An 18,599-nucleotide genomic window follows, 5' to 3' on the forward strand; every position below is an offset into this window, starting at 1 on the left:
ATATGTAGTTAGGGGGAAATTGCAAGAATTTTTCTATAGTCTCCAATGTGCTCAGTAAAAGTCCCGGTGAAAAGAGGCAACCATCTACTCTTATATGCATCGTCCAAAGTACTCTGCTGTAAGTGCAGCATTAATTGCACATTGGACAGCTTTTTATTGATTATCTGGCAAAGTCCTGCACTTGACAAAAAGTGAATTTAGCTGTTAGTGAAAAAAAATGTTTACCCCATTTTCACTTTTAAAATGAGCAGTGCAACTCACCAGTGAAAAAGGTAGAAGCGCCCCTCTCAGTTGAAACCTTAGTTTGAAGCCAAACCACAACAATGCAGAAGTTTCCATGCATCGTGTGTTTGTCAGTAGTGACTGAATGCAGGTCAATCTGTTTCTGTCAGCCTGCCAAATGAAGGCAGTGCTGTGCACATAAAGTAATAAATAGATGGTACGAAGCAGGACTAACACAAATGATATGCAGGGATGTGTTGGAAATTACATCTTACAGATGTGACCTGCTGTGTCCACCTTTCTGCTTTCTTTACATTCAATCGTGGCTATATTTTAAAGTGGGTGCTATGGGGGTGAATACAGCCTTGTGTCAGGGAATCGTTGATTTCTTATTTATTTTGAACTTTATTTGACCAGAAAAGTCCAATTAAGAGACAATACCTCTTCTGCCAGTGAGTCTAAGAGGGGCAGAAAGTGAAAAGTTGAATACCAGGTACAAACCCACTCAGTTAGATAGCATCATAGAACAACAACAAACAATCGGTGGCGTATATTTACACTTGTTAGAAATGACAGCATTTTTCTGTAAAAACGAATCACAACATATTTTTTAATATTTCAAAAAGGCTAAGGATTCCACGGTAAGATATGCTTTGAGGCTTGTTATACGCCCACAAGGCAGGACTTAAGTGAAACGTTATTTGTATTAAGAACACCCTTATGTCAAACCTACATCATCTGTCTCAGGGTTTAAAATAGGTTGACTCTGATGAAGCTATTAACCCCAACTCAAGCAGTCTAAAAATTGTTGTGGCAACGACAGCAATTGTTTTGTGTCTATTTTCAGTCTCTAGAAACCCACACTCAATCTCAAGATCAAGGGCTGTATTGTCATATGCACGGATGCTATGTAAATATGGTAAATATAAACTTAGTTCCAAGCTCCTCCAACAATGCAAAATAAAATATATACAAGACATAAAACAATAAAACACATTTCAAAATAAAATAATAAAAATGGTGCAAGAAGAAACAGTAAAATTGTGCAGACTATTTTGCAGACCAATGTGCAAGTAATGCAGATGAAGTTGACTGCAATAGGTGTTCCTGTTTTTCATTTAAAAAGACTCCAGGATCTTTAATAAAGTGGTGCGCTGTTCTTGTCTTTCTCTCCACTACTGAATGTATAAGGGTAATACCATATGGTAAGAGCTCTCCTGTGTCTGCTATGTTTTGCTACATGTGACTGACAGGCAGAGTGGGCAGGTAATCACTACGTTTCCATTACATTCCCCCTTAGACAGCTTCTTGTTTTTTGTGTAATAGTTTAACAAATGCTTTTTAAATGTTGATTAATCAAACTTATCCATTTAATTCCTATTCATATTTTCATATCAATCTCAGGACAAGGTTCCTTTCAGTTCACCCATTGTTTTATGCACATTTTTAGATTTCTGTGTGTAAACACTGAACATTTGAAAAATAAATCAAAGCTAAGCAATACAACAGCCCATAACTCACGCAATTATTACTGCTTGCTTTCTAGTTGAGGAGTTAAAGGAGTCAAATAAAAACTAAAGCTGTAGAACACAAAAATGTCTTGTGTGATATTGTTTCTTTGTGTTTTTTGTTTGTGGATAAGTGTATTTCACAATAACATCAGATCATATATATTTTAACTCTGTGTCAGTGATAGAAACCCAACAAGAAAAGTGAGCAGTTGTTTTTTTTTCATGTGCTTAGGCTGTACATATAAGGCAGTTGATGGTTCTTTATATTTCCACTGTGGTGCAAAAAGACCATTTAGGAGGCCAATGAGATTGCTCTGAAACTGTTACCTCCCACTTGATAGTGTATGATGACATTATAGAGAATCAGTTTAATGCGTGTCAAAATCACACCGGTCTCAAGTGGAACAAACTGAAAATGAGGAACGTATTTTATTTACTGCTGATGCTTGCAGTGGGGCGTAAGTACATGTTAAATTGTCCTATAGATTCTCAGATATGTGTGAGTTCATGTTTTAACAATAATTGAGAGAGCATACATCATTTTTTCTCCATGGTTAATTTTATATGTCTTTTCAGGATGCACAAACAATCCAAATGTTGAGACAAAGACTGTTCGTGTTGGAAATAATGTGAAACTGGTATGTCCCCGCAAGTCTTCGGGAAGCTTGTTTTGGATCAGTCTTGTTTCTGGAGACTTTCCTAAAGTCTTGGGAAAGACATTTAGCCTTAATAGTAATGAACGCATCATAGCCAGAGAAGAGTACCAAATATTTGTTCTAAATATCAATATAGTAAGGCCAAGTGATGCTGCGGTCTACTACTGTATGCAAATAAGCCAAAGGAACCTCACATTCCTGAAGAAAATCGACCTGAGAATTAAAGGTAAATACATTAAAGCATTTCAGTTCCTGGTTTTTCTTCTTTTTTTATAAATACAAATGGAATTTATTTTCAGTATCATTTTTACTCTTATGTAGATTTGCAAAATAATGTATGCACTTCTTTTCTGCATCATTGGGACCGATTTTGAACCACTGTTACTTATTTAGCTATAATTAAACTTTATGTTAACTTGAGCTTAAATTATTTGAATGTCGTTTTGTTTACCAAACACTGATTGCAGCTTTGATTTAAAAATCATGATCACATTTTATCTTTTGTTTAACTACTGAAACGTTTTACATTTCCCAGAACCTGAAAGCACTACAGTCCCTCCAACGGATCCAGTCCGTCCTGCAGACTCTGTGACTCTCCAGTGCTCAATACTCTCAGACTCAGAGAACAAAACACGACCAGAAGAACAAAATCTGTGCTGTTTTAAGGCAGGATCCCATCAAAATGGCAAAAGTTTTTATAATATTCGAGGAAACGGTGTGGAAGTGCATGAAAAGAAGCCAGGTGGACCCTCAAATAAGAAATGTGTCTACACTTTATACAACACATGTTACTGCGATGTGTCCACATGTGAGGAGATCATTTCTGGAAATAGATCAAAACTCAACCCTACAGGTAGCTGCATCATATTTCACTAGAATTATTAATGTAGCATATGAGATTGATTAAGGTCACGTAATGGTCCATAACATCTTACATTTTAAATTACTCTCAATTACCCACTTGCAAAATGATAATGTTCATTATCTGCCCCCCCCCATTGTGTCAGCGGTCAACATGTTGAATCTGCAGAAGGACAGAACCATCATCTCTCTGTTAGGTGCAGCTTTGGCTATTAGTTTGATTGTTATAGCCTTTCACATTTATGCAATCAAAAAACTTCAGGGAAAATCTTGTGGTGTTTGCAACAGTAAGTAAATTAACTGATACAAATATCTATTAAACATATTTGGAAAAAGTAGCTTCACATTAATGGTGTGTTTTTTTTATTTATAATACAGCTGCTGTAACTCTGCATACGGATGAGACAACAGCCGGTACAAATCAGCAAAGTCAGCAGGTAGGGTAAACAAGAAAAGCCTGTAAAGTTGTCAGCATGCTCTTTCCTTTACTTGTAAATGTTGTCTCATAACAGTTCTCCCTATATTTTCACAGAGAGAAGAGGACTCATTGATTTATACTGCACCAACCTTCATTCGTAGGAAATCAAGCAAAGGGACTAGGGATGCAAATGCAGAGGAGGTAGAGAGTACATGTGTCTACACTAATGTCAGGGCTCTTGAGTTGGCCTAATGGTGTAAAAGCTGAATTGTCTATATAATGCAGATATATTTTTTGTTTGCATTCTGTTTGGGGAATGTATTGGCCCTTGATTTCACCTCTTAAATTTGTAAATACATTTTCATTTTTGGATTATATGTTTTGCAATGACAAGGGATCTTCATGACAAAATATGATATCTACTGTAAGCTTGTGTAAATAGACATTTAATGCAGGGATGAATATTTGTTTCATTGTGAGTTATCAAAATGTTAAACTACAACTCACATCATAAAGTTTCAATTCTGTCAATTTACATTTTCTACATCTATGTACTGTTTTTGTCAATGCTATGTAAAGATAATCTGTTAATGTGTTGCTTCTTTCTTAATAAATAATCAAATTATAACAAGAGTTACCAAACTAGTAGGGAATTGAACATGCTGCTCCATCACACACATACAGCTCAGATTTATGGAAAGACTTATTACCCAATCTTGGGGTACGGTCAAATTGTCAAAAAATCAGCTCCTATCGTCTTTTCCTATTTACAATTCTTTGAACTTTGCGTGTAACGTCACAGGGTTAAGGAATAGTGGATAGGAGAATTCATAAGGACTCTTTTCCTAAAACTTGAATTATACTTGTTTTAACAGCCCTTACGCTTACGTCTTGCGTTTATGTTAATGACTCGAGGCGTTTATACTTCATTTTGCTTTGTCGGCGGTTGCGTGTGCTGCGTGGCGATTCCCCGCCAGGACAGTAGGTGGAGCAGTGGGTTTTTCCAATGACGACCTTAGCCAAGCCTACTACGTTGAAAGGAAATTCACCGCCAGGACAGTAGGTGGAGCAGTGGATTCATGTTGTTACTTCTTCTTCGTCGCTTTCTACCTTGACGTTCGAAAACAGCGGGGTTTTATTAGGGGATGAAACCGGAAGATGTGAACACGCCGCCGGACGTGATGTAGATAGTGGCTTGCGCCAGTGCTTACGTCTTGCGTCTTACGTAAAAGTTAGAAAATTGAGGTGACACACGCGAGCACGCAAGGGGGGGCTTGCAACCGCGCAAGGGCTTGCGATGCGTCTTGCGTTGCGTCTTTTTTCACCGACTATAAATCAAGTAACTTGACGTGCAAGACGTAAGCACTGGCGCAAGCCACTATCTACATCACGTCCGGCGGCCTGTTCACATCTTCCGGTTTCATCCCCTAATAAAACCCCGCTGTTTTCGAACGTCAAGGTAGAAAGCGACGAAGAAGAAGCAACAACGGGGCGGGGAATCGCCACGCAGCACACGCAACCGCCGACAAAGCAAAATGAAGTATAAACGCCTCGAGTCATTAACATAAACGCAAGACGTAAGCGTAAGGGCTGTTAAAACAAGTATAATTCAAGCTTATTCACTATAATGGATGTTTCAACGTTCTAACTTTACTCTGAGAAAATTTGTTCTGGATAAAAGTTTTACATTTGCACATTTTCAGAGTTTAATGTCAAACTATTTAAATATCAGGTTTATGCAAATACTATCAAGTCTTTCATATGATATTGGAAAATGTTTCAACACTATTTTGTGTTTGTAGGAAACATTCAGAGGACTTCAAACTATTCTGTTGTTCAGTGGCCGACATTATCTGATCCAGCTCCTCCAGAACCTCGATGGCTCTTCAGTGTTCGGTCCTCTCCTGACTCTGAGAAGCAAATGTGTCAGGAGTCATCAGTGTGTTCTGGTTCAGAGCCGGATCAGATAAATCTCATCCCAACATCATCTACACTGATGGGAGAAGACCCAAGGAATGTGAAAAGATATCGGACACTCCGAAGAGTTGTGTTTATCGCTTCTCAAGAACTTCAGCTCCTCTGATGCCGGGACTCATTACTGTGCTGTGGCCACGTGTGGAGAGATATTATTCGGAGACATAACAAAACTGAAAATAGGTCAGTTTTACCGTTGAATTTTGTTCAGTATCGAGGTTAATGTCAAAAAACCAATTATTCATTTGTTTTATGTCTTTCTGTCTAGAGAGAAATGCAAGCTCTGAAGTGATTGCGCTGGTGATAGCAATAGCCTGCTTGGTCGTTTCTATGGTTGGAAACATTATTTTCTTCTGCCGCCGGACTTCAAGAGCAGATTGTTCACAATGTAAAGGTAAGTGTTGCACTGGACCTGATGAACCTCAAGCTCATTTTCTGTGATGAAAAAGTAATTATCAGTAGAACGGTTATTCAAACTATTGTCTTATACATGTAACTAACATCTGTATCATCTACATATTGGGGTTTGTTACTTTAAGTAAATTATGCTTTATCATTACATTGCAATGTCAGTTATTGAGGAATCCATCCCTTTTGCTGGAGATGCGCATTGAAAACTCATATTAAATTCATACTATGTTTATTTCTATTTTTAGGAATACAAATCGCTGCCTCTCAAGCAAGACGTGACAACTTCAGCCAATCTGTTCACGAGAGCGTAAGTAATGATACACAATTACATTATTTCATGATCTTTTTTAAATGTGTTTCATTCACATAATTTCCAAGAGCACCATATAACCTGTAATGGAGAATGGATAGGGAGCCAGGTTTTTAGTTCAGAATTAACTTGGAAAGGGTGCGCAAGAGATTTGAATAACCCTCTGAGGTTTCATTTCCCAATTTTCATTATTCAGTGTATTTACTCAACTTAAGATGTCAATCATTTGATGCAAAAAACATGGATTTAAAATGATTATAAAAACTAGTGCTTGATGTGTTTAAATATCAGGGCTGCATCTATAGACAACAAAAAATAACAGACCATAATAATTCTTTAATCGAACATTTATGATCTAGTATTCAACAAAGCTGTCTAATAAGACTTAATAACAGAGTTTTATTTGCTGCACAGACTGAAGGTGGACATGATCTGAACTATGCTGCGTTACATTTCTCTGGAAGCAAGGCTACAAGAGGAGGAAAGAAGAAAGAGTTGAAGACTGAAGAAAGTGTGTACTCTCAAGTGAAATGCCAAATGTGAATGTGTGACGATTCAAACTTTAGTTTGGTTGATGGTACTGTTGAACCTTTCATTTAATACTTCATTCAAAGTGGCAGCAGGTTCAATCTGTGTGTTGACTTTTTTTACATTCATTATAAATGATGTTAAAATGTGCTGTTGGATTAATCAAAGAGTTCACACTGTATTAATAACTATTATCCAGCCTTTTTAGAGTCACTCATTTCAGAAGTACACGTGGTTTGGTTCACTCCTGCAGTCGGTGGTTTGTCTTCGCTACTGTCCCAATGCTGCTGCTGAGGATTTCAGGTGTAACACTTTTTTAAATCATGTAATTAAAAACTAAAAATTCAGGTTTTAAGTAATGATCTGCCATTACAATTTTTAAGTCCCAACCCCTTGAATTTACTACATTTAATTTACTCTGAAAAAGATTAAAGGACACAATATATCCTTATAGCCGTAAAACACTTGATTTGTTACTTAATGATGTGCAATGTTTTTTTCTTAAGTCTATTAATATATTTTTGTGGGATGGTTTTTATGTTTGATAATAAGATCTAATCTATATTTGCTTATCCAAGGTATTGGAAAAAAGGCATTAACGTTTGTTTCCTTGTGTGCTGTGACATCTACATACTGACAAGAGTTACGAACATGCTGGAAAATGTTCTGCTGAGGATAAAAATAGAACAAACTGACGTGGGGTCAGAAGTTAAACTTATTGGGAAACTTATTATTTATAACTTAATATTTCTAGAATAGTTTTACTCATACCAAGGGACTTGTGATGATTTGATTCACATACGTATTTAAAAACTGCAGTGATCAAAAGAGCCAAAAAATTCATCAGTCCCAATCAAGTGTCTAAATGTAATACTTAAAATGAAAACCTCTTGAACTTGTGTTAACCAGTCACCTTAATGAAGGCCTCTCACTGAAAACCATTGACCTCAGCAGAGAGAACCGGAAATGGTGAAGTACTTACTAATTTCCGGTATTACGACTCATTCCTGCTCCACACTCGGTAAGTCGCCAGAGTTAGGAGAGTGTGCTAAAGGGTTGTATCTTGAATAACTTTCTATTTACTAGTGCACTGTATTTCCTGTCTGTAATTTCTGCATTGATGAACCTACTATGTAGTGCACACAGAAATTCCCCCATCGAACCAACATTTTTGTCCATGGCATGTGCACTACTTTCTGATAACAATCCCAAAGCTTTTTTACCAATATGAAAATGACCATTAAGCAACAACACCAGCAGTAGTATAATGATGATAATAGATTTCTTAAAGGTCCCCGATTGTGCAAAATGCACTTTTTGCTGTCTTTTATAAATAAATGTGTCCCCGGTGTGTAAGGAGAGCTGAATCCCCTCTGCAGCACCTCTTTGTCTCTGTGTATTCAGCAGGATGTCTGCAGGAGGGACATAGAGTTGTTGTATATATAATACATATAATGTCTCTGTTCTAGTGGTAGACACTGAGAAGGGTTTCAGAAATAATGCTTGATGTGGTTTGGAACATCATATGACGTTTAATCACTGCAGCGTTTAGCTGAGTATCTTCTCCCAGTAGAAAACTTTCACAAAGAGAGAGAGCAGTAGGACGCTGCAAAGGGGCGTGGCCAGCTTCAGCTCAGCTGAAATTTAAAGTGACAGTGACAGAATCAGCACTTTTCGAACAGGACTCAAATTGAGGGGGATGAGGCATGACTACAATGGGTGATCTTTTTGGTATTTTGAACTAAACACTTTACAGACACAATTTTTATAGATATTGCCCTACAAAATATTGTTGAAATATAGCATAATAGGAGACCTTTAAATGTCCATTAATGGCTCACTATATCGTGCTGCAGGAGAAGACATACATTTGATAGCTTATTACACTGGAAGCATCTCAAAGTACTTGCAAAGTAAATCACATGTTCTAAGGGTTTTTGGTGAGATGCCTTAACTATGTATTCAGTTAACATTAGCTTAAAAGATTATTAAGGTCTACTTCAGTAAATACGTCAGTAAACACACCTTGTGAATTTTTAAGAAGTTAGGTATCCTAAAAAAGGTAGTTGCTAACAAAGGGCTAACTGAGACTTGTTTAATGACAGCATGCTGAAGTCAGCTTTAGCAGTTAGATGAGCGTGGTGTATTTTGTTTAAAGATGTGCGTATATAGTGGTTTTGCTAGTCTTTCTAGACATGTTGACTGCTGGGGATGGAACCACCCAACTCTGGTTAGTGGATAACTACTCTACCTCCTGAGCCACAGCCGCCACATTTATAGCCTAACGTCAGAGCTTAACTGCTTACAATTACATTTACACTTACAAAATGTTAAAGTGGTGTTCTTTTGTGAAAATGTCATGCTGAACAAAATGTTTAAGTACCACACTTTTATTTTGCTTTTCTGCTATAATTCAGAATCCCATTTGATCTCGGTAGCGGGAACATTTGCATTGCTAACTTCCGGCCTACAAAAATGGATGTCTGAATCATTTAATTGCGGGGCAACTTTTATGTGCTCACCAGTACCTTTAGTGGAAGCAGTATCTTTAGGTACTCCTTAACAGGTAATGGGAATTTGTCGTCAACAACCAGGCCACTAGTTTTCAGATGATCAGGGTAAGAGTGAAATCCACTGGCTGTTTAATTTAAGTGTCAAAAGAAACTACAGAGTAACAGGAAACATACAACGAATGAAGCCCATATGTAGGCTAACGTTACTGTATGTGTTTAAATGCCCCACCAGAGACAACAACACTCTGGACTGAGTGACAAGCTGCAGGCTATGAGGGTAGACGCGTCCACCAATTCCTGGATTACCATCTACCTCACAGACAGGCCACAGTATGTCCGGCTGGGCAGTGCTCTGTCTGATGTGGTGGTTGGTAGTACAGGAGCCACATAAGGGACTGTGTCGTTTCCTTTCCTGTTCACCTTTACACCACTGACTTTCAATACAACTCAGAGTCATGCCACCTGCTGACATTTTCGGATGACTCTGCAGTGGTAGGGTGTATAAGGGATGGACGGGAGGAGTACAGAGTGCTGGTGTATAATTTTTTGGAGTGGACTGGAGGAAATGATCTGCTTCTGAATGTGGCCATGACAAGAGAGATGGTCATTGACTTCAGGAGGAAGAGGACGTCCCCACTGCCCCTGTGCATTCTGGGTGAGGATGTGGTTGTGGTGGAGGATTACAAGTACTTGGGAGTGCTCCTTGACAACGGACTGAACTGGAGGGCCAACACTGACGCTGTGTACAAGAAGGGTATGAGCCGACTCTATTTCCTGTGAGAGCTGAGATCCTTCAACGTGTGCAGCAAGATGTTGGAGATCTTCTACCAGTGTTACCACAACCACAAGACCTACGTTGCCAGTGCACTCTTCTTTGCTGCCGTTTGCTGGGGGGGCAGCATCAGGGCCGGTGACACCAGAAGACTGAATAAACTGACTAGGAAAGCTGACTCTTACATCAGCATCAAACTGGACAACTTTGAGGCTGTGGTGGAGAGGAGGGCTCTCAACAAACTGTTGTCCATCATTGATAACCCCACCTACCCTCTCCACCTGCAGCTGGACAGACAGCGGAGCTCCTTCTACAACAGATTGCTCCAGCTCCGCTGTCACAAGGACAGGAACAGGAGAAAATTCCTGCCCACTGCAATAACTCTGTATAACAACTCACCTCTGGCTGAAAGATAACTCTCTGCTCCATAGCCTCTCTGAGACCACTGGACTTAAACCATTACATACTGTACATTCTATACTTATTCTAATCATATTCCACACCTCTCACACTTATTGTACATATTACATCCTGCTTTATATTTTGTTTTTTGGGTGTTTTTGTTTTTTTTAATATATATATTTTGTTTTTGTTAATATTTTCTGTACATTTTTTGTCAAAAATGTATATTTTTAAAAACAAAAATTGTATTGTAACTATATTGCTTTGTTTCTATACTGCTGCAACATACACATTTCCCAAATTGGGATCAATAAAGTAATTCTATTCTATTCTAATTGTTCAAGACACAGGTGGATCAATTATGCAAGATAACAAAAGGTTCTGTGAACATTCAGTTAGCTTAATATTAGCAACAAATCCCTGTAATTTGTCAATGTCATTAGCTAAGTTTAATTTCAATACACTGTGAAGAAACACACTCCTCAATGTCAGTTTCGGTAATTTATAGACAAGGATGACGACACCCTGAAACAGAGTAATGCAGCACGATAAACTGACAAAGTATTACATCCATGCAATTTACTCAACACAAATATATACCACGAAACCGAGTATAGTAGTATAACAGTATAATATATATATATATATATATATCTGTATATCTCTGCATTTGACCCATCCTAGTGTTAGGAGCAGTGGGCTGCCATTATGTACGGCGCCCGGGGAGCAGTGTAGGTAACCAGTGTCTTGCACAGGGACACCACGGTGGCACTTGGTCTTTCGGGGACTTGAACTGGTGACCTTCCAGTTCCCAGGCCAAGCCCCTATGGACTTTGCCACCACCGCCCTACAGTACATGTTTTAAAAATAGGAACGATATTCCTAATAGATCTCTATCACTCAGATGAATATACATATCATTTTCCAGGAAGTGTAATACTTTTGTCATGCTGGTACCATTTTAGTTTTGTCTTTCAATTTGACACTTAAATTTTTGCTATACCTTAAAAATGGACGCATTATTCATTCAATATTCCTTCAAAATAACCTTTTTTGGTTGGATATACTGTTCTTGCAGATTAACCCAAAATAAAGCCTAAACACTCTTGTTTGGATAAAAGATGAAACAACAGTTAATAGAATTATACATCAGGTGACTTTATCAAGCAAAAGATGTCACTACATTTTCAAAATAAAAATAACAAACACCAAATTTTCTTTTCCATGGCAAAACTCTTCAATAGTAAATCTGTTCATGGGTCAGAGTTTATTCAGGATCAATCCAGCATGAAACATAATAGACCTTCTTTCGTCGTTCTCCTCACCGATGATCTCTCATGCAGTCCTGCGGTAACTCACTGTTGTTCTTCCATCTTTTTTTCTTTGCTTTTTTTGAGGAGAAATTCAACGCTGCATAGTTCATTGCTGTTTGAATGTCCTGCAAAAGAAAATTAGGATTGTGAGCTTTTAGAGCATTTCTACAACATCAATGTATACTGGATTACAAATTAAACATCAAAATGATATGTTCAATGTGCGGTTAAAGACTCAAAGATTTCTGGGGGTTTTCTAACCAAATTGTTGAACCAGGAATGGAATTTTAAGCAGTTGGTATTTTACAAAAAATTGTTTTACGCACCATGATAATGACAAAGGTCCCCAAACCTTAACAAAGTATTTATTATAACCCCAACCATGAATTCTTCCATCTCTCACCCAGATGTTGCAATGCCTGAACAGCTGCTTGTCATACAAAGTGAATGAGAGTGAATGATTGGGCAGTTTATGCATGTTTTTGAAAATCAGTATTATCTTTGCCTTCCATGGCATGTATCACATGTAGAATGACCGTATATCATGATTCAACTGCAGTCATGCACAAGATGATATTTAAATACATTTTACCACATCAATTTGTTCATCCTTAGCCAATCTGTCGTTTACAGCAAGGCTGGAAGATTCTCCTGTAAAAAAAAAAAGGCAAAAAATGAAGCTATTGTCGTCATTTTACATCAGGGTTTGTGATCCAGGAATACTTACTTTACAGCTGTTTCACAACCCCATGTTTTAATCTTAAACTGCTTTCATTACATTACTGCATGTAGAGGAGCTGTAAGCTGAAGCTACTCGTGTACCAATGCAGACGTTATGATTACAATTACCAAACCATTTCTATCGCCTAGTAAAAAATATACAACTGCTGAATCCTTACTTGGTTAATGTATCAAAGACTCTACACAAACTTCATGAATCTACCATTGAAATGCTCACCAACTGGCTTTTGATTTCTGGAGATTATAAGAACAGCAATCACAATCAAACAGCAGGCCAGCATAGTCCCAAGCACAGGGACATATATGTCCATATATTTTTGTCCTGGAATGAGAAAAACAATTACAGATTAGATCAAATGTAATGCAACTGCTTTTACATTATTAGTAACGGTTGTGTGAAACTAAAACCCTGACTGAACTCTTTTGAGGGATTGTCGACTACTGTACATATTTTGTATTTCAGATATGAATGCTTGCCTGCCTACCAGATTTTTTTCGTAACAGTAAAAACTGAAAGAAAAACCTACTAATTGTTCCAGAGCAGTGGTGACTTGATATACTTTCAAACATGGTTTTTGTAGTATTGCTTTAATATGCCAATTTAGAGTAATACGTTATAAATTGCACGAGAACATGAAAAGCAAAAGAGGCCTTGATATGGGATAAAGAGTACAGCAGGAAAAGTATAGCAAACACACACACTGAAAAAGCAAATATAAGAAGTGTATCAGAGGCACATAACACCGAAGCCTATTAAGAAAGCAACCAAATTATCAACATAGATGCATCGTCATTTAAATAAGACATAACTTACTTGTCTCCACTGTAGTTCCTTCACCTAACAGGATCTGTCCACATGTAGCCACAGCACAGTAGTACGTCCCGGTATCAGAGGAGTTCTGAATAGTTTTGAACAGACTGTACGCACAACTTCTTTCCTTTTGTTTCTCACTGGGAGTGTAAATGACGCCTGAATGGGATACTTCTGATCCAGATCTGAACCAGTACACATGGTGTTCACCTGGACACTGATCTGGCTTTTCTTTGTTTTTGGAGAGGAGTGAACACTGGAGAGTCACTGAGTCGCCCGGATGGACAGACTCGGTCTCTGGACTTTGACTAACAAAGAAAGATTTCTTGAGGTTTTTATGATCTGTGTGATGGACAAAAAGGCAGGATTTAACCAATAGATAGTAAGTAAGTAAGTGTAATTAACAACGCAGCAAACAAAGTCAATTAAAGCAAAAATACTTTACCATTAACAACCAAAAGTGTGCCATTAAGATTTTCCTTGTAGTATATCGATCCTGCTTGACAGAAGTATGTTGCTTCATCTTCTTTACTTACATTTCTGATTTTCAGAACAAACTTAGCATTCAGTTTTGTAACAGCAAATCTTGAGTTGTTAAATTCTCCTTGAAGTGTTATGTGGGCCAACGTTCCTGCTGCAATTTTTTGGACCATATATCCATACTTGAGCTTATACCAGTTAAATAACCCTGCTTCATTTGAAGAAATTGAACATGCCAAACTCAAATCAGATCCAAGTTCCACCACAGTCAAAAGGATCTGCTGAGGATCCTCTGCAGTTTGAATCAGGGCTGAAGAAAAGAGTGTAAATAAAGTCTCAAAAACTGTATCAAGCTTAACAGAAGACAGTGAAATACAATAATTCCTAAAATGTGTTGTGTTATTTGTATACAAAACGATATTTTACAGTTGTATTCATCTTATAGGAGAAAAGTAAAGTTGCACTCACACAATGCACTCAGAAAAATCAACGCAGCCAGTCCTCCAATCATTGTGACACAGAGCCCTTCATCTGGCACCACTGGTGTCTTCCCACTCAAATGGAAGATTGTGTAACACGGTGATCAAGGTTTACAAAGTGAAAATCAAACTGATTGGCTGAAAAATAATGCACTTCCTTTAACCCATTTTCAGTCAATCTCTTTTTTCACAGTATCAAAGCAAAGGCAGCTACGGTGTAAATTGAAAGTAGTGTATACTCCATACAATCTCACCTGATTGTTATACTAAATAATAATTTGGGGAACATCTGCACATGTTACAGTTTTTGCTTTGAGTATTTTTTAGTGCATGTTTGATATTAAGAGTAACACTACGCTCTCAAAATGGTACTAAACTGTTGGTAAATGCAGGGTCATGGGAGTAATTAAGGCTAGTAGTAATGCATTTATTCAAGTACTTTACTTCATTTTGAGATAATTCATGTTAAATTTTGTTGTACCTCTGCTCCAATACATTTACGACAAGATTTGATGAAAAGAAAAATGCTGTTGCACTGATTTATATTTAACTATCAATAATTATATGAAGCAGTTAAAATGAAATCCTTCTCACTGATCTACAACATTTGATCATGTTAATGATCTATTATAGGATATTACATATTTAATATAATATATGTTTTTTATATGTATACTAGTTTTTAATGCAGGACTTTTACTAGTAACCGAGTATTTCTTTACTTGTATCTGTATTGCTTTAACATCAAATGATAATGCATCTTTTAAAAGCAAACTGGTGTGACCTCACCTATGAAGTGATACTAAATCGTTCAAACTGCTTATATGAAGGAGTGTTTTAGTTGTTTTCTCACCTGCCATCTTCCAGTAAAGGCGACCGCGCTCATAGAAAGTCAAAGAACATTGAAGCGCTTGATCAAGGAAAAGTGAGCAACCTTAAACATCTGCTACCCTTCTTTGAACTGGAATACTGATCTCTATCACCAAAACGACTTAAAAACACCTTAGATTTCCAAAAAGACTCACCAACAGTCATAGTTTTTTCTAACTTGACATTTACAGCCAAGCATTTACTCTGCCTTTCATCAATCAGAAGCCACAAGCAACTGTCTGAGAGGTGAGAACTGCTAGTGGAAGTGGAGCAAATATAGGCCACAAAAGAGACTTACAGCTGCAGACATGTGCATAATGCAACTTACCTACTGCTCCATGGAGCATGTCGTATTGATACTGCCATTGGAAAGTGTGCAATACATAGTCTACAGATCATTAAAAAAGGTTATTACACATTCTGTGCCCTACACATCTCAATAGCCTGCACACAGTGAACAAATGTGGCGGTGGAAGGATTCTTTTTTTATTTTATTCAGGTGTTTTTAGCTTGGCTAGGCTCTGGGGTGGCATGATTGGTCAGACTAGCTCTTTGGTGAAGATGGAAATATCTCAACAACTATTTGACAGATTGCTATTACTTTTTGGAGACACGTTGATGGTCCCAGCAGGATGAACCCTACCAACTTTGGTTATCTTTGGATTTTTCTTCTTGCACCACCATAGGAAATATCTTAACATTTACTGGATCGATAGCTGAGGAAACTTTGTACGGACATTCGAGTTTCCCAGCGGACAACAACATCAATGTGGTTAAACTTTTTTGCTCCGAATGAAATATCATTGAAAACGGATACAGACATTCAAGTCCTCCACAGGATGAATTGTTATCATTTGGGGGATTTTATGAATTCAAATCTAGTGCCACCATTTGCGTTAAAATAATGAGAATCCCATTTGCTTACATTTCATTGAGTGTTTTTTGCGAACTAGAAAATGTTAAAATGCTTATTTGCTAAACCAAGATGGTTAACAATATACCTCCCAAAGACCAACCTGTTAGCATGGCCACTCTCAGCAAAATGGCCTTTAGGTCAAAGCACCACTGTAACCACCACTATGGCTTTAAAATCATTCAAGATATAACTTTGACATAACACAAAAGGAACTCCATTCAGGTGCTCTGAGCAACCTTGGTTGCAATGACAACATCAGAATACTTCACTGGCTTCCCACCCACAAAAATGTCTCAATGTTATGCACTACCAGCAGAAAACATGCAGAAAACAGTCACTGTTTTAGTGGGCGATTGCTTTTTTCATTCATTAGATTTTGTTTGCCTACGCCATTATCTTCTTGCGTGCCGGTAGATTATCTTCTGTGTTAGGTAGTATGTTACTAATAATAACTCAAATGCTGCTGCACTGCGTTGGATTAAGTCTAAATTGACATTTAGCCTTAAAAGTTCAATCACTCTCCCCCAGTCGACAGTAAATAAGGTTTCTGTTAAAGCTTCCTTTTGAAACAGACCATGCAATGTACAAAGAACCGAGATACAAGTATTTCCTCACACATAAAAGCACATCAGGTAGCGAACATTGTGCTTTGATGATAGAGCTCACTGTTTATGCGTCTGTTGTTAGGCTTTACCACTTCAGAGCAGACATGTCATCGTCTCATCTCAGGAACTAGAAGCAAGACACTGCCTGCATGTAACATAACTACAGCTCGCCTCAAGAAATTAAGTGAATACTGACTTTGCTCTTACGATACAAATACAACAGCTTTTGATGTTTTATCTGATATTTTTAACAATCTGTAATAATGAGTTTTAGAGGAATAACTTTTTATCAACAACCCTGTATAAATTCAAGACGATAAACTAACTTTGGTAGATACATTTTGGAGGGAACCATATTGTTGTGTACTTATATGAAATGCTTACCTAGGTCCAGTTGCCCAATACACTTTCCCACACTTTTCTCAAGGTCATTGTACCAAACATTTCTGGTAAAGATATATATTAGAAACATACTTTCCACAAGTGCTAAAAGTGAAACCAGATAGCAAAACAAAAATGTATTTAACTTAAGTACCGCAGAGAGAATCTATTTTTGGACAGGAAAAAATAGCCTTCGAAATAATGAAATGCTAACAATAGATATTTTATGTGTAATTCTCAAAACATAGTTAAGATAACTAGTCTATTTCCTTTTTTAATTTCACAGCACTGAGGAGATTGCATGTCTTTGAAACAACAAGCAAAGCCAAATGCCGGAGCAGATCTGTGAGATGTAGGCTGTGGCTGGCCATTTCTCTGCTTTGACAGACTGCAATGCATGTTTACTCAGAATGAACATGACTTTGGGCATCAACAGGATATGTAGCTAGTGTACAAGAAGCCTCTGCAGGCTAAATTTAGCAAAAGCAGTTATAGTGATAGATTTAGATTTTGCCTTCTTGGATCTGCACGCATTTAGTTAAATCAATGTCTAGAAAATAACACAACTCAATCCCATGCAGGTTTTTGAGTTTTGATTACATCTTTTGTTATAAAATTTAAACGTTATGTTGTGGTTACTATTCAAAGTCATTCAATTCCATTTCTGTCACGATGATATTCACTATCTTCCTCTGCATCAGGTTTGCTTACCACTTGTGGTGGATGAAGGGCCGAGAAAACTCATCTACAAACCGATCAGACCAGACATTTGGTTTGACTGACCAATGTAAGACTATGATGAATGTCACAAGTAAATGTGCGTGAGTTGCATACCCCAACATTTAATCCAGGTCATCGTCAGAAACGTAAGATGTCCCCCTTTCATGACTAGACTCTGTGGCAGAGTTCATGCACTTCCACATTGACATTAGTTAAATGAATGCCTTAGTAAAGCTTTAAGTTGTTATATGATTACCATCAGCTCTGAATATTATCATATCTCAATTATTCAACCTGTATAAAGGCGACCCATCTTTTTTGGACTGATCCTCATTTTTTTCAAATCTTATTAATTGTGATTTCACTGTAATGTTCTGGTATATTTACAACAACAAAAAACTCTGATTATCTGGGTGTGCACGTAAGTGAGAGCATCTGTAATTACTTTGACTGTTCTGACTGTATGCGTTATGGTCTAGACGACAGCACAAGTTACCTACTGTAGGCTTCTTTTGATTTGGCGCAGCAATGTGTTTACACAAACTCAATTGACAGATGTCAGCAAGAAATTCTATAGAGTCCTGAAGGTCTTTAGCATTATCAGATTCCCTTTTGCCACAAGACCTGTTTCGGCGTTAAGAATCGGCAGAAATATTGCCTCTTTCACCCTTTAGTTGCTCTTTTAAAAGGCCTCTACATCTCTAA

At 37.6% G+C, this 18,599-nt stretch overlaps 2 protein-coding genes and 1 long non-coding RNA gene across 4 annotated transcripts; 2 read left to right on the plus strand and 1 right to left on the minus strand.

Moving 5' to 3' along the window:
* Positions 1–2,087: 2,087 nt before the first annotated feature.
* Positions 2,088–4,255, plus strand: LOC134860050 (uncharacterized). The gene is made up of 6 exons (XM_063876895.1): positions 2,088–2,191; positions 2,310–2,615; positions 2,925–3,242; positions 3,397–3,537; positions 3,629–3,687; positions 3,783–4,255. Exons 1-6 carry the CDS (start codon positions 2,149–2,151, stop codon positions 3,918–3,920), a joined length of 1,005 nt encoding a protein of 334 aa, XP_063732965.1. The 5' UTR covers positions 2,088–2,148; the 3' UTR covers positions 3,921–4,255.
* An 837-nt stretch (positions 4,256–5,092) lies between these two features.
* Positions 5,093–6,036, plus strand: LOC134859724 (uncharacterized). Of its 2 annotated transcripts, none has more exons than XR_010165143.1 (3): positions 5,093–5,208; positions 5,471–5,825; positions 5,911–6,036. It is a non-coding gene; the product is annotated as an uncharacterized LOC134859724 (long non-coding RNA). The 2 variants fall into 2 exon arrangements; XR_010165144.1 differs by having other exon boundaries at positions 5,138–5,245.
* Positions 6,037–9,702: 3,666 nt separating this feature from the next.
* Positions 9,703–14,987, minus strand: LOC134859826 (uncharacterized). The gene is made up of 7 exons (XM_063876552.1): positions 14,392–14,987; positions 13,889–14,233; positions 13,447–13,785; positions 12,850–12,954; positions 12,484–12,542; positions 11,982–12,016; positions 9,703–9,840 (listed from the first exon to the last, which is right to left on the minus strand). The coding sequence occupies exons 1-7, from the start codon at positions 14,432–14,434 to the stop codon at positions 9,714–9,716; spliced, it is 1,053 nt and encodes a 350-aa protein (XP_063732622.1). The 5' UTR covers positions 14,435–14,987; the 3' UTR covers positions 9,703–9,713.
* Between the last annotated feature and the right edge of the window lie 3,612 nt (positions 14,988–18,599).

The sequence above is a fragment of the Eleginops maclovinus genome, chromosome 23, assembly GCF_036324505.1.
Source record: "Eleginops maclovinus isolate JMC-PN-2008 ecotype Puerto Natales chromosome 23, JC_Emac_rtc_rv5, whole genome shotgun sequence".
Classification (NCBI taxonomy): Eukaryota; Metazoa; Chordata; class Actinopteri; order Perciformes; family Eleginopidae; genus Eleginops; species Eleginops maclovinus.

What these genes read in the sequence shown, in the direction of transcription:
- LOC134860050 (XM_063876895.1), top strand. Translation starts at nt 2,149, where the DNA reads ATGAGGAACGTATTTTATTTACTGCTGATGCTTGCAGTGGGGC. An exon ending in GCTGATGCTTGCAGTGGGGC is followed by an intron (nt 2,192 to 2,309) that starts GTAAGTACATGT and finishes ATGTCTTTTCAG; the next exon opens with GATGCACAAACAATCCAAAT. An exon ending in ATCAAAACTCAACCCTACAG is followed by an intron (nt 3,243 to 3,396) that starts GTAGCTGCATCA and finishes CCATTGTGTCAG; the next exon opens with CGGTCAACATGTTGAATCTG.
- LOC134859826 (XM_063876552.1), bottom strand. Translation starts at nt 14,434, where the DNA reads ATGATTGGAGGACTGGCTGCGTTGATTTTTCTGAGTGCATTGT. An exon ending in GATTTTTCTGAGTGCATTGT is followed by an intron (nt 14,234 to 14,391) that starts GTGAGTGCAACT and finishes TCTTTTCTTCAG; the next exon opens with CCCTGATTCAAACTGCAGAG. An exon ending in AGGATGAACAAATTGATGTG is followed by an intron (nt 12,017 to 12,483) that starts GTAAAATGTATT and finishes TTTCTTTTGCAG; the next exon opens with GACATTCAAACAGCAATGAA.